The following is a 14,206-nucleotide window of genomic DNA, read 5'->3' as shown; positions in this document are numbered from 1 at the left end:
GGTGAAAGACCAGCATATGAGAGTCTCCGCTTGACCTGTAGCCCCTCCCCAGCCCAGGGCGACATCTACTGCAGTTTTCATGCCCTAATGCTGCCTCACACTCTCCCTCATTCCCTGACTGAGACGCTGGGTGCCATCTTATAAGCATAGCTGCAGCTGGTCTCTGGGACTGCAGGGCAAGGTCTCCCTTGTAAAGCCGCCTGTATACAGCACTGTGACTTTACAAACACTTAAGTATTCTACATGTCTATATGCAGACAGCGTTCAATAAGAAAAAGTGTACAATTACAGAATATATTGTACGAGTATTCTGATACGTACATATATTAGTTCAGTGCAGTTTTATAGTCATAATAATAATTATCTGCATTGCCAATATGACTGTGTGCCTGTATCTGCTGTGAGGTTTAACTTTCAGTGTTTCCCAGCTATCTTTCACTATATTCTGTACCCTAGGGGACAAGGTGCGTCAGGGTAATTTATATAGTGCGTCACAGTATTTACCTATTACATGTATTCTACTGTGTACTTAGTCACATAATACCAGATTTATTTGCAAGTGTTGTGTACTGTGTATTCAGTCACATACTATCGGATTTATTAGCAGGTATTATACTCTCATCGTACTAAACCGCTCTGTTGCATTTGTGTACAATGTCTAACAGAAAGGACAATAAGTCTGTGGACGCTCCTTCTTCATGTACCAAAGATTTACCAGAGGAGTAATCTGTGTATGATGGTCTGTGTGCTATGTGTTACACATCTCCCAGTCAGTCCGCAGCTCCTGTAACCAATCAGGAGTCACCCTGGGCCGCATTCTCAAGCCTACTGGGCACTGTAGTGGAACACTTAACGCCCCCTATGGGACTTCCTGTGCCGTTACAGCCTCAAATAGTCCCTATGGGTAATCTTCCTTGGGCGGAAAATTTGTCTAACCAGTTGCAGAAGTTAAATCAATCCTTGGTCAGACAAAAATCGACCCCAGGTCACTCCCTGTGTCCCTGGATCATCTAAGCTGCCTGCTTCCTCCTCACAAACCACAGATCTCTCAGATGTTTCATCTGAAGAGGAGGGGGAACTTACTGTCCTGTCAGACACTGAATCGGGTTTTTTCTGACGAGGATTCTACAATTCAAATTGACGTCCCTGTTATAGTGGTTGCTATTAAGCAAATCCTACAAATCACTGATGATGAGGATTCCACTACTGTCACCAAGAAAACTGACATGTTGAAATGGCAGAAGGCTAAAACTCTGTTACCCCATTCTGACCATTTGGTGGATATCAGACAGGAACCATGGTCTAGTCCAGGGAAGAAATTCCCTCTGTCTAAACGGGCCTCAGCTCGCTACCCTCTCCCTGCAGAGCTATGTAACAAGTGGGAAAATTCACCACCGGTGGATTCTCATGTCACCTGCCTAGTGGTGTTATCCACTCTGCCTGTCATCACTGTCACTTCACTGAAGGAACCAACAGATAAGCATGTGGAGGGATGCCTGAAATCTCTTTACTCCCTTACAGGTGCTGTACTATTGCTGCCTCCTGGGCTGCTGAAGTTATTGAAGCATGGGTTCAGGCATTAGAGGAAGAGCTGCCCGAGGATGTATCTGACAATGCCAGACAATACCTGTCTCGCATCACCACCGCCTCTTATTATATTCAAGAGGCGTCCTCTGTGGTGGGCGAGTTGGTGACTAAGGCGTCGACTACGTCTGTCCTGGCTCGCCGTATTCTGTGGTTGAGGTCATGGAAGGTGGACCTGGACTCCAAAAAGACCCTGGAGGTACTCCCCTTTAAGGGAGACATGTTTGGAGAAGACCTAAATAAAATAGTGTCTGAACTGGCGGCTGCTAGGACTGCCTTTCTCCTAAATACTAATCCTTCTGCACAGAAGGCAAAAGGTACCACTTTTCGTTCCTTTCGACCTCAAGGGAAAGCAAAAGGTCGGGCAAAACCAAAACAATCTCATGCTTCCAAAACTACTAAGCCTGAGACAAAGCAGTCCTGGGTGGCCCGTCAGCCGACTTCTACACAAGACAAGCCTGCAGCATGACGCAGTGGGCCTCCCCCTGGGGGACCCCAGGGTGGGAGTCCGACTTCTGCAGTTAACCCAGGCCTGGTTAAAGACCACTTCAGACGCATGGGTACGAGTAGTTGTCTTTCACGGGTACGCAGTCTCTTTCAAGAGACGTCCCCCTCGCCGGTCATCCCTTTGGATCCACTAAAGGCGCAAACTCTGCAGCAGGTTTTGAGTTCTCTCCTGGATACAGGAGTGGTAGTGCCGGTACCTCTGTCCCAGAGAGGCAGTGGTTACTACTCGACCCTGTTTCTAGTTCCGAAACCCAATGGGTCTTTCCGGCCTATACGCAACCTTAAATCACTAAACAAGTTTATGAGAGTGTCCAAGTTCCGTATGGAGATGCTGTGCTCAATTGTACTGGAGATGGAACCCGGGTACTAAATGGTATCCCTGGATATTCAGGATGCGCACCTGCATATACCTATTGCCAAGTCACATCAGCAGTATCTGCGGTTTGCTATTGGAAACCTACACTATCAGTTCCAGGCTCTGCGATTTGGACTTGCTACGGCTCCTCGGATCTTCACCAAGGTCATGGCCATGATGACTGCACATCTCTGTTGCCAGGGAGTCAAGATCCTGCTGTTTCTGAACGACTTGCTGATCCTGGCAAACTCCCACAATGTCCTCCTCGGTCATCTGTAACTGACTGTAAACTTCCTACAAGTCCATGGGTGGCTCGTCAATTGGAAGAAATACTTGCTGGTCCCAGCTCAGAGCATGGTGCACCTGGGAGCACTCCTGGACACACACAGTCAACGTCTGTTCCTGTCTCCGGACAAAGTCCTGAAGCTTCAGGACAGGATAAGATGCTTCCTTTGTTGCCCCAGATTGTCGATACACTTGGCGATGCAAGTACTTGGCCTGATGGTGTCGGCTTGCGACATGGTGGAGTTTGCTAAATTTCATTCCTGCCCTTTGCAGAGGTTAATTCTTTCCAAGTGGGATGGCCTAACCCATCGGATCAAATCTCACATGAATACTTTGACTCCGGAGGTTGGCCGTAGTTGATCTGGTGTCTACAGGACCAGCAATTGAGCAGGGGCTGCCCCTTCTGGATCCCTGACTGGGTCCTGCTGACAACGTATGCCAGTCTGCAGGGATGGGGTGCGGTGTTGGAGCAACATTCTTTCCAGGGTCGTAAACCAAGGAGGAGTCACTCCTCCCAATAAAAATTCTAGAACTGCGGGCGGTGTCCAATGCGTTAACTCTCACCCTGTCTCTGGTACAGAACAGGCTTGTTCAAGTACAGTCACAGTGGCATACATCAACCATCAAGGCAGCACTCGAAGCCGCATGGCAATGTTGGAATTGTCAAAAATCCTTCATTGGGTGGAATGCCATCTGCCAGCAATATCTGCAATGTTCATTCCGGGTGTTCTAAACTGGGAAGCGGACATCCTCAGTCGTCGGGACGTACACGCCGGAGAGTGGAGTCTTCATCTGGAAGTCTTTCAACTCCTAGAGGTAGATCTGATGGCGTCTCGACACAATCACAAAGATCCGGTCTTCAGATCAAGGACCAGGGATTGTCAAGCAGCGTTCGTGGATGCACTAGCCATTGCATGGAACGTTTGGCTGCCTTATGTGTTCCCTCCAGTGTCACTCCTGCCCAAGGTACTGCGGAAGATCAAGCAAGAAGGAGGAATACTACTTCTAGTCGCTCCAGCGTGGCCCAGATGGCATTGGTTCTCAGACCTGCAGGGTGTATCGACAAGAGTTCTCTTCAACTTTCTCAATGACCAGACCTCCTCGTACAGGGCCCAAGTCTCTATCCAGATCTGGCCCGACTGGCTTTGACGGCGTGGCTCTTGAAGCATCACTCCTGAGGGCCAAAGGATTTTCTGAGGTGGTATTTCACACAATGTTGAAAGCCTGCAAACCGGCATCTGCCCTGATCTATTGCAGGGTCTGGAATTCTTACTTCACCTGGTGTGCTGATAAGAACTAGGATGCGTACAAATTCAAAACATCCAGAATCCTGGCTTTCCTGCAACAAAGCCTGGACTTAGGCCTTCGTCTGGCCTCCCTCAAGGTTCACATATCTGCCTTGTCGGTATGGTTTCAGAGAAAGATTGCATCTATACCTAACGGCCCTCATTCCGAGTTGTTCGCTCTGTAAATTTCATTGCATCGCAGCGATTTTCCGCTTAGTGCGCATGCGCAATGTCCGCACTGCGACTGCGCCAAGTAAATTTGCTATGAAGTTTGGTATTTTACTCACGGGTTTTTCTTCGCTCAGGCGATCGTAGTGTGATTGACAGGAAATGGGTGTTTCTGGGCGGAAACAGGCCGTTTTATGGGCGTGTGGGAAAAAACGCTACAGTTTCCGGTAAAAACGCAGGAGTGGCTGGAGAAACGGGGGAGTGTCTGGGCGAACGCTGGGTGTGTTTATGACGTCAAACCAGGAACGACAAGCACTGAACTGATCGCAGATGCCGAGTAAGTCTGAAGCTACTCTGAAACTGCTAAGAAGTTTGTAATCGCAAAATTGCGAATACATCGTTCGCAATTTTAAGATGCTAAGATTCACTCCCAGTAGGCGGCGGCTTAGCGTGAGCAACTCTGCTAAAATCGCCTTGCGAGCGAACAACTCGGAATGACCTCCAACGTTCATACATTCACTCAGGGTGTGTTACGGATTCAGCCTCCTTATGTTCCTTCTGTGGCTCCATGTCCTGAACGCCCTGCAAGAGTCTCCTTTTGAGCCTCTTGAGTCAGTGGACCTTAAATGGCTCACAGCAAAGGTCCTGTTTCTACTGGCTATTGCCTCTGCTAGAAGGGTGTCGGACTTAAGCGCATTGTCCTGTCGTCTACCCTTTCTAATATTTCATCATGACAACAAAAACTGCAAAGGAGATCTGCACTCTCAAATTATATGTTAGAAAATATTGAAGTGAGAAGGATCACTTCTGATGACCCCAATATATGCTTTAGGGATTAATATACCTCAGTCTTGGGGGTGCTACCTAGGACAACCAATTAGCAACACATAATACAGATAAAAGAGAATGGGGTTGTACAAGTAAGGTGCACACGGAATCAATTAAAATATAACTTTTATTATCACATTAAGAGGCCGTAAATCGGTCAGCATAGCGAAATATATGGTTAAAAATACGTATAAAGAAAAACTTAAAGTGCTCTAAGATGGAAAAGTGATGAGATTTAAAAATATCTCCACTTCGATAGGTGCAAAAACTACGGATAAATAAAAATTTGTATTCAATTTTCAAATAAGTTTATAAAGTAAACATATGAATGGATCAAGCCTACAATAAATGGCTACTGAAAAACTTCCAATTCTCGGTATCCTTTCTGATATGTGTCTCTTTTGTGAATTTTTAATATGTCTCACACCTTGCACCTTCAGATATCCCTATGTGTCACAGGGATTTCTCAAAAAATACTTAGGTTTGCGATAGGACAAGGGGTTAATGTATATACCAGTTAGTGTGCCCTGTATTCACTGTTCTATATTACCCAGGCAATCACTCCCGTTACATAGCCATGTCAGCAATAGTATATGGGACAGTTTAATTATAAAACGGCTTGATCACGGAGTGTGTCCTTCTATTGTGTATATACTGTAATCTCAGGGATTATTGCCTCTACCCCATCAAGGCAAGGAAACACTTGTATCTAGCTGGAGTTAATTGTATAGTACACACAGAGATTGGTATCTCCTTTAATATTCTTGTGTGGAATGCAATTATTAAATGCTTCCTATTCGCAGTAAAATAAACACTGCTTAGCTTGTCCTTTATTATCGCAAACCTATTGCGTAATGACTGATTTGTAAGACATCTGTGACTATAAGATATATGGGTATGTGTACTGCTGCGGCATATACTCAGTCAGTATATGCCCACTTATTTCACCTAGACTTATATCAGACCCGGTGAGTACATGCTATGAGGATAGAATGCATGGCATTATATGGATGAATATGCTGTGTAAACCTCTAATGAGTCAAATATTTTTTCCATTTAAATACAGCAGTTCTATCCCTAAATGCAAGAGTCCACATCAAATAAGTGGAGCAGAGGGCATTTGAAATTAGCTCAATCAGCATGTGTAGGAACAGCATATGAGTTCTCCTATTAATTATATGCTGGTATTTTTACTGCTCTAATAAGCATTTAATATAGTCAGTATTGTCATTGCCTCGAGAGACATAAACGATTATTATTCACACAAGTAATTATATTGTTAATCGCTCTATTACTCGTATACTGGTGTTTTTTTGCTCCTATAATGAACACCTAGTATAATTGGTATAATCAGTATGATTAGTATAATCAGTATAATCAGTATCCTGGGAGACACATGTGACTGAAGGTTGCTATGGTGAGAGTATTATAACGGCATATACTATATCAACATTCGTTTATCTGGCATATCTATGCCTGCCGTTCAACAATACAACAGATCTAATATATACACAATTTAAAGTAGACATGATACACGAGAGATTGGGAGACTGAAGACACGCTGCAGCGGCACCTATAGAATCGGCATTTGTCCAATTAACGGGTAATCCCGTTTAGCCGTGCAGCAGTCCAGCTCCCTATTGTGTATGGAAGTTTAACAAATAACGTAGTTAATGCAAAGACATCTCAGTGGAGGCAAGTGCTGATGCGCGCATTTCGCATATAGCTTTGTTTGAAGCCTCGACAAAGCTATATGCGAAATGCGCGCATCGGCACTTGCCTCCACTGAGATGTCTTTGCATTAACTACGTTATTTGTTAAACTTCCATACACAATAGGGAGCTGGACTGCTGCACGGCTAAACGGGATTACCCGTTAATCGGACAAATGCCGATTCTATAGGTGCCGCTGCAGCGTGTCTTCAGTCTCCCAATCTCTCGTGTATCATGTCTACTTTAAATTGTGTATATATTAGATCTGTTGTATTGTTGAACGGCAGGCATAGATATGCCAGATAAACGAATGTTGATATAGTATATGCCGTTATAATACTCTCACCATAGCAACCTTCAGTCACATGTGTCTCCCAGGATACTGATTATACTAATCATACTGATTATACCAATTATACTAGGTGTTCATTATAGGAGCAAAAAAACACCAGTATACGAGTAATAGAGCGATTAACAATATAATTACTTGTGTGAATAATAATCGTTTATGTCTCTCGAGGCAATGACAATACTGACTATATTAAATGCTTATTAGAGCAGTAAAAATACCAGCATATAATTAATAGGAGAACTCATATGCTGTTCCTACACATGCTGATTGAGCTAATTTCAAATGCCCTCTGCTCCACTTATTTGATGTGGACTCTTGCATTTAGGGATAGAACTGCTGTATTTAAATGGAAAAAATATTTGACTCATTAGAGGTTTACACAGCATATTCATCCATATAATGCCATGCATTCTATCCTCATAGCATGTACTCACCGGGTCTGATATAAGTCTAGGTGAAATAAGTGGGCATATACTGACTGAGTATATGCCGCAGCAGTACACATACCCATATATCTTATAGTCACAGATGTCTTACAAATCAGTCATTACGCAATAGGTTTGCGATAATAAAGGACAAGCTAAGCAGTGTTTATTTTACTGCGAATAGGAAGCATTTAATAATTGCATTCCACACAAGAATATTAAAGGAGATACCAATCTCTGTGTGTACTATACAATTAACTCCAGCTAGATACAAGTGTTTCCTTGCCTTGATGGGGTAGAGGCAATAATCCCTGAGATTACAGTATATACACAATAGAAGGACACACTCCGTGATCAAGCCGTTTTATAATTAAACTGTCCCATATACTATTGCTGACATGGCTATGTAACGGGAGTGATTGCCTGGGTAATATAGAACAGTGAATACAGGGCACACTAACTGGTATATACATTAACCCCTTGTCCTATCGCAAACCTAAGTATTTTTTGAGAAATCCCTGTGACACATAGGGATATCTGAAGGTGCAAGGTGTGAGACATATTAAAAATTCACAAAAGAGACACATATCAGAAAGGATACCGAGAATTGGAAGTTTTTCAGTAGCCATTTATTGTAGGCTTGATCCATTCATATGTTTACTTTATAAACTTATTTGAAAATTGAATACAAATTTTTATTTATCCGTAGTTTTTGCACCTATCGAAGTGGAGATATTTTTAAATCTCATCACTTTTCCATCTTAGAGCACTTTAAGTTTTTCTTTATACGTATTTTTAACCATATATTTCGCTATGCTGACCGATTTACGGCCTCTTAATGTGATAATAAAAGTTATATTTTAATTGATTCCGTGTGCACCTTACTTGTACAACCCCATTCTCTTTTGTCTGTATAATATTTCATCATGACTGGGCGGTTCCTAGAACTCGCCCAGGTTATTTACCTAAGGTGGTGTAATCTTTTCACCTTATCCAAGAGATTGTGGTCCAGGCCTTTATCTCTTCTGACATATCCCCCAAAGAGCAGTCTTTGGGTGTGGTAAGGGCTCTCCGCATGGGTGGTCTTCAGTATGCCGGCTGTCGGGATCCCGGCGCACAGTATACCGGTACCGGGATCCCGACAGCTGGCATACCGACACTTATTCTCCCTCGTGGGGGTCCACGACCCCCCTGGAGGGAGAATAAAATAACGCCACCGTGCCCGTAGCATGGCGAGCGCAGCGAGTCCGCAAGGGGCTCATTTGCTCTCGCCACACTGTCAGTAAGCCGCCGGTCGGGCTCCCAGCGCCGGTATGCTGGTCGCCGGGAGCCCGACCGCCGGCCAGCCGTAGTGAACCCCTCCATATATATGAGGAGAGGACTGCCTCTGTCAGGAGGTCAGATACCCTTTTTGTACTGTTTGGTTTCCACAAACGGGGCTGGCCTGCGAATAAGCAAACCTTGGCCAGATGGATTAGAATGGTGATTGCACAAGTTTATGCGCAGGCTGTACTTCCAGCTCCTGTTGCTATAAAAGCCCATTCTACTCGGTCTGTTGGACCTTCTTGGGTCGGGCCGCTGTAGCGCGTCTGCAGAACAATTGTGCAAGGCGGCTACATGTTTCTCAGTGAACAAATTCATTAGGTTCTATGCCTTTGATACTTCTGCATCCCAGGATGCTTCCTTTGGACGCCGGGTTCTCATACTAACTAAGGCGCTTGAGGAACTGCTTTAGGACATCCCCGATGTGAAACACAGTGTACCCTGCTGCAGGAAAGGAGATTTATTGTAGACTTACCATTGTTAACTCTCTTTCTGCGAGGTACACTGGGTTCCACAGGGCGCCTACCCTGACGCACCTAGCTTCTATGGGTTTGTATGGCAATAGCTGCTGCTGGTCCCTTCTCCTGTCGTGAGAATGTGGTTCTATGTGACTAAGATCTGCCTTCTCTTTTACCTGCTCCTACATTGGACTGGTTAACGAAACTGAGCTCACAGTGCCTGGAAGTGGGGTTATAGAGGAAGTCCCAGTGCATCCTGGGACAGCCTAAAACTGTAGCCTGTTGGTGCCTCTGGATCAAGATCCACTCTACACCCCGATGTTTCCTGTGGAACTCGTACCTTGCAGAAATTACACTCCTCTATCTAAACCCATATATATGTATGAATAAAGTGCACCTCTGTGGGGACTCATTGAGGTATAATAAATGCAGTGTGTGATGTAATAATTGTTTATCATTTTTCACTGAATACTTTTTGTAGAGGGAAATATAAGGGCACTATTAGAAACAATCTATGTTGTCCCCTGCGTGTAGTCCCTGAAGAGGATCTGATAATAAATTCCAACATATGACAAACTGTGTTTATACGTATATATATATAAAAGGGAACTTCCCCATTATGTAATAATACAAAGATTTATGAGATGTGCTGCATTACGATATGGTAGTGGCATTGATGCAGAGCCACAACTCTGCTGTAAAGTAACAGACTATTTGACACTTTGTATAGCAGCACCATCGGAGTCATTTATCTGTTACATTTGTAAGGAGTCATTTGTCATCTGTATACTGCTGAGCAGCTGCCTTGTCATTTATATGAATGGGGAAAGGAGTAACTTTAAATCCCCAGTCTCCCTGAAACAACATGTTCTACATGTAATGATGACGAATACACACACACTAAAGTGATTTAATATTTCTTATCAATACAATTCCTATAATAAAAACAAATTGATTAAGGAATTCCACAATATATCAGTGTCTGCACGAGATAAGGAAGTAAAAGCTTATAGCTGGAATGCTAACAACCAGATATCACAGTGGGGCAGATGTATTAACCTGGAGAAGTGATAAGTGCAAGGTGATAACGCACCAGCCAATCAGCTCCAATATGTAAATTTACATAATTACCCTGCGCTTATCACTGGTTTATCACTTCCTTATGCCTTCTCCAATTTATACATCTACCCCATTGTGAGTAAAAGTGAATACAATTATATAAAAAATATAAAGACGACACACAGCCTTGGTTTTAACAATTTCTTTATTCATGCAATTTTTCTTGTCTTTTTCACTTATTTCACTATACTTTTCTATATGGTTTTAACACTTAGCTCCAAAGGTCATCCCTGTGGATGTGTATGGACCCTGAAGAAGAAATACAAGGATATCTCTTTCCAGCTAATATGCTGGAGAAAAGCCACATGTTTGTTTAGTAAATAGACCCCTGCACATGCAGTTTTCTCCCAATGATAACAAGTTATCTTGTCCTTTGGTGGGTGACAGTATATATAAGTGATGGTAATGTCTGGCTGTTATAGGTGTATTGCTGCTCTGTATCTCCAGGAGTGACTCATTCTTTAGTGCAAGATATCAATAACAAGTCACTATATATTATTACTGTGACTAGCGGTGACCATTATAATCATTGTGGTGCACTGTGTTACCAAATCCGCACACTCCGGGAAATAATGGGGGCTTCCACTGAGGGGATGGGTTTCCTCCACTGTAATAAATGGTGACTGCTGTACTGTGCTGCCTTCAGACAGGCCTATTTATTCTATGTGAATGACTGGAAAAGTGGCAGTTCTTAAATATAGCAATTTAATTTACTGGGGCAAACACATACTTGCAATTAGTGTGCTCCTTATTCTTCAGTTTACATGTGTGTTTATTCTCACCTATTTGCAGAGTGATTAAGCTGAGAGACGTTACAGAAAAGACTGTCCTGTACAGATGCCATCATGGAAACGTTAAGAATGTACAAGGTCAGAAATCAAATGTTTGAAGTTTATTCAACTTTACTTTAGAGATGATCTATCTAGTGAATAGAGACATGAGGGAGACTGGGAGTGTCACAGTGACATTACTCTTATCTCTATTACTAACACAGGGACCTGACTGGGGAGGTGAGGGAGCCTGGGAGTGTCATAGTGACACAGGGACCTAACTGGGGAGGTAAGGGAGTCTGGGAGTGTCATAGCGACATCACTCTTATCTCTATTACTAACACAGGGGCCTGACTGGGGAGATGAGGGAGTCTGGGAGTGTCATAGTGACATCACTCTTATCTCTTTTACTGACACAGGCACCTGCTTGTGGAGGTGAGGCAGTCTGGGCGTGTCACATTGATGTCACTCTTATCTCGGTTACTGACACAGGGACCTGACTGGGGAGGTGAGGGAGCCTGGGAGGGTCATAGTGACATCACTCTTATCTTTATTACTGACACAGGGACCTAACTGGGGAGGTGAGAGAGTCTGGGAGTGTCATAGTGACATCACTCTTATCTCTGTTACTGACACAGGGACCTGACTGGGGAGGTAAGGGAGTCTGGGAGTGTCATAGTGACATCACACTTATCTCTATTACTGACACAGTCACCTGATTGGGGAGGTGAGGAAGTCTGGGAGTGTCACAGTGATGTCACTCTTATCTCTATTACTAACACAGAATTAAAATGGCCACAATAATTAAGCTATGTAGTGGAAGGATCACGCTGAGTCAAAAAATGTGTGGGTCCCAGGGACCTCTCACTTTAATAAATTGGGATCTTACGCCACTGTTGGGTCTCATCACATTTTATGGGGTATGAGGACAGTGTTGGGGTCAGGTGACAGCTTGGGCAGAGCTGGGGGCAGGTAGCATTTGGGGTAGAAGTGTTAAGGGTAAGCAGCAGTTGGGGTAGTGTTGGGAGTAGAGGCAGGGAGAAGTTGGGGTAGCAGGGGGTGATGGCAGGCAGTGCTGGGGTATGAATGAGGTAAGTGCAGACAGTATTTGGGACAGTGCCTGGAGGGCAAGGAGGTGGTTAGGAACAGGCATTACTGGGGGTAGGTAGGGGGTAAGGGCAGATAGCTAGGGCAGTAACGGGGGACAAAGTGAAGGCTAGGGGCAGGCATTACAGGGGTATGTAGGCATCCACGTCACTGGCCGAACTCTGATGGACTATAATCCCTGAGGTCACAACACACTCCAGCGCAGTCATCTACTGAAGGGGAATACAGTCAGATGAGATTCCCAGTGCTCTAGCTGATAGCGCTAAAATATAATCAAACAGGAAAACACAATGCTTTCTCCTATTGCAGCATATTTGTATACACCTGCCTTAAACTGTTGCACAGTACCATATGTATACATATCTGTGTGTGTGTGTGTGTGTGTGTGTGTGTGTGTGTATATCTATCTATGTAGAGAGAAATGCACTTTATCTAGTGCACTTGGGAAATTGTTGTGTGTGTGTGTATATATGTGTATGTGTGTATATATATATATATATATATATATATATATATACATATGCACAAGAATTTGGACGGTAGCACTCTTATAACAAAGTATGCGTAACCGGTGCCCTCCTAGACCCGCATGATTACGGGTCAAATATACAGTCCACTCGGCGGCACTCCGATAAATAATACATGAAACAGCAGGTCTATAGCAACAACGTTTCAAAGTTTATTAACTTTGTCCTCAGGTTACCTGAGGACGAAGTTAATAAACTTCGAAACGTTGTTGCTATAGACCTGCTGTTTCATGTATTATTTATCGGAGTGCCGCCTAGTGGACTGTATATATATATATATATACATAGATATATAACATATCTGTCTATAAAATCTCAGAATCGGGAAAAATTTTTTTCCCAGTTTTCAAACCAATGTATCCTTTACTAGCGAATGTATATAATAAAGGTTTACAGATAGATTAGGAGTTGTATTTGTACAATAGCCCCTTCTTATGTGCACAGATAATACAAGCAATTGCAGATAGGAGTATTAAATAGATAGACATTAGGGTGTCATCACATTACAAAGTGACTTTTCTCTTACGTCATAGAGGATGCTGGGGTCCACATTAGTACCATGGGGTATAGACGGGTCCACTAGGAGCCACTGGCACTTTAAGCGTTTAATAGTGTGGGCTGACTCCTCCCTCTATGCCCCTCCTACCAGACTCAGTTTAGAAAATGTGCCCGGAGGAGCCGGTCACAGCTAGGGGTGCTCCATAGGAGTTTTTCTAGTTTTGTTGTTTTTCTTAAAAGTTAGGCACAGGGAGGCTGCTGGCCACAGCCTCCTTGCTTAGTGGGACTTAGGGGGAAAGTAGTGTCCAACTCTGAGAGGTTAATGGGCACTATCTCTGCTGACAGGACACTGAGCTCCTGAGGGTGATGATCGTTAGCCGCCCCAGGCAACCGCTCACTCCCGCAGCATGCCGCCACCCCGTAACAGAGCAAGAAGATTCTGGTGGCGAGTGAGTCATTGGCCCCCCTGGCAAGCGGGGAGCCGGTGTGAAGATGGCGTCAACAGGGTGGGAGCGCAGTACTGCGCTCCGGAGGCTCAGTGGTACACAGTGCGGCACTATGAGGGCGCCCTGAGCCAGCGCCTATACCCTACACTGGTCACCAAGGCTGTCAGGGACCTCGGTAACACTGCCAGCACCATTCCTCAGGCCAGTATAAAGAAGTGAAGAGCGGGAAGCAGCTCCATGTTCAGGGTGCGGAGCTTCTCAAAGCGGACCCAGGAGCGTTCAGCGTCATTTTCCTGCCTGCAGATCCAGTACAGAGAAGCTGACAGGAAGAGCTGACCCTCCACGCATCTCCAGCTATCCTGTGCGGTACCAGGGGGTTGTAGAAGGGGGAGGGGTGGGGGGTGTGTGGCTGTGAAATTACTGTGTGGTCTATTAAGGTACACAGTCAGCGCCAGG

General features: G+C 44.4%; 1 protein-coding gene across 1 annotated transcript in view; it reads left to right on the top strand.

The window, feature by feature from the left end:
* LOC135054736 (oocyte zinc finger protein XlCOF6-like) overlaps nucleotides 1-14,206 on the top strand; it is a 184,742-nt gene that overhangs the window by 34,411 nt on the left and 136,125 nt on the right. The window contains exon 2 of the mRNA XM_063958030.1: nucleotides 11,195-11,271. Coding sequence (XP_063814100.1) covers nucleotides 11,248-11,271 — 24 coding nt within the window. The 5' untranslated portion in view covers nucleotides 11,195-11,247. The remainder of the gene's footprint in view (nucleotides 1-11,194; nucleotides 11,272-14,206) is intronic.

Source organism: Pseudophryne corroboree, chromosome 3, assembly GCF_028390025.1.
Source record: "Pseudophryne corroboree isolate aPseCor3 chromosome 3, aPseCor3.hap2, whole genome shotgun sequence".
Lineage (NCBI taxonomy): Eukaryota > Metazoa > Chordata > Amphibia > Anura > Myobatrachidae > Pseudophryne > Pseudophryne corroboree.
The sequence above is the reverse complement of the archived record's forward strand: the minus strand, read 5'-3'. Positions and strand labels throughout refer to the sequence as shown.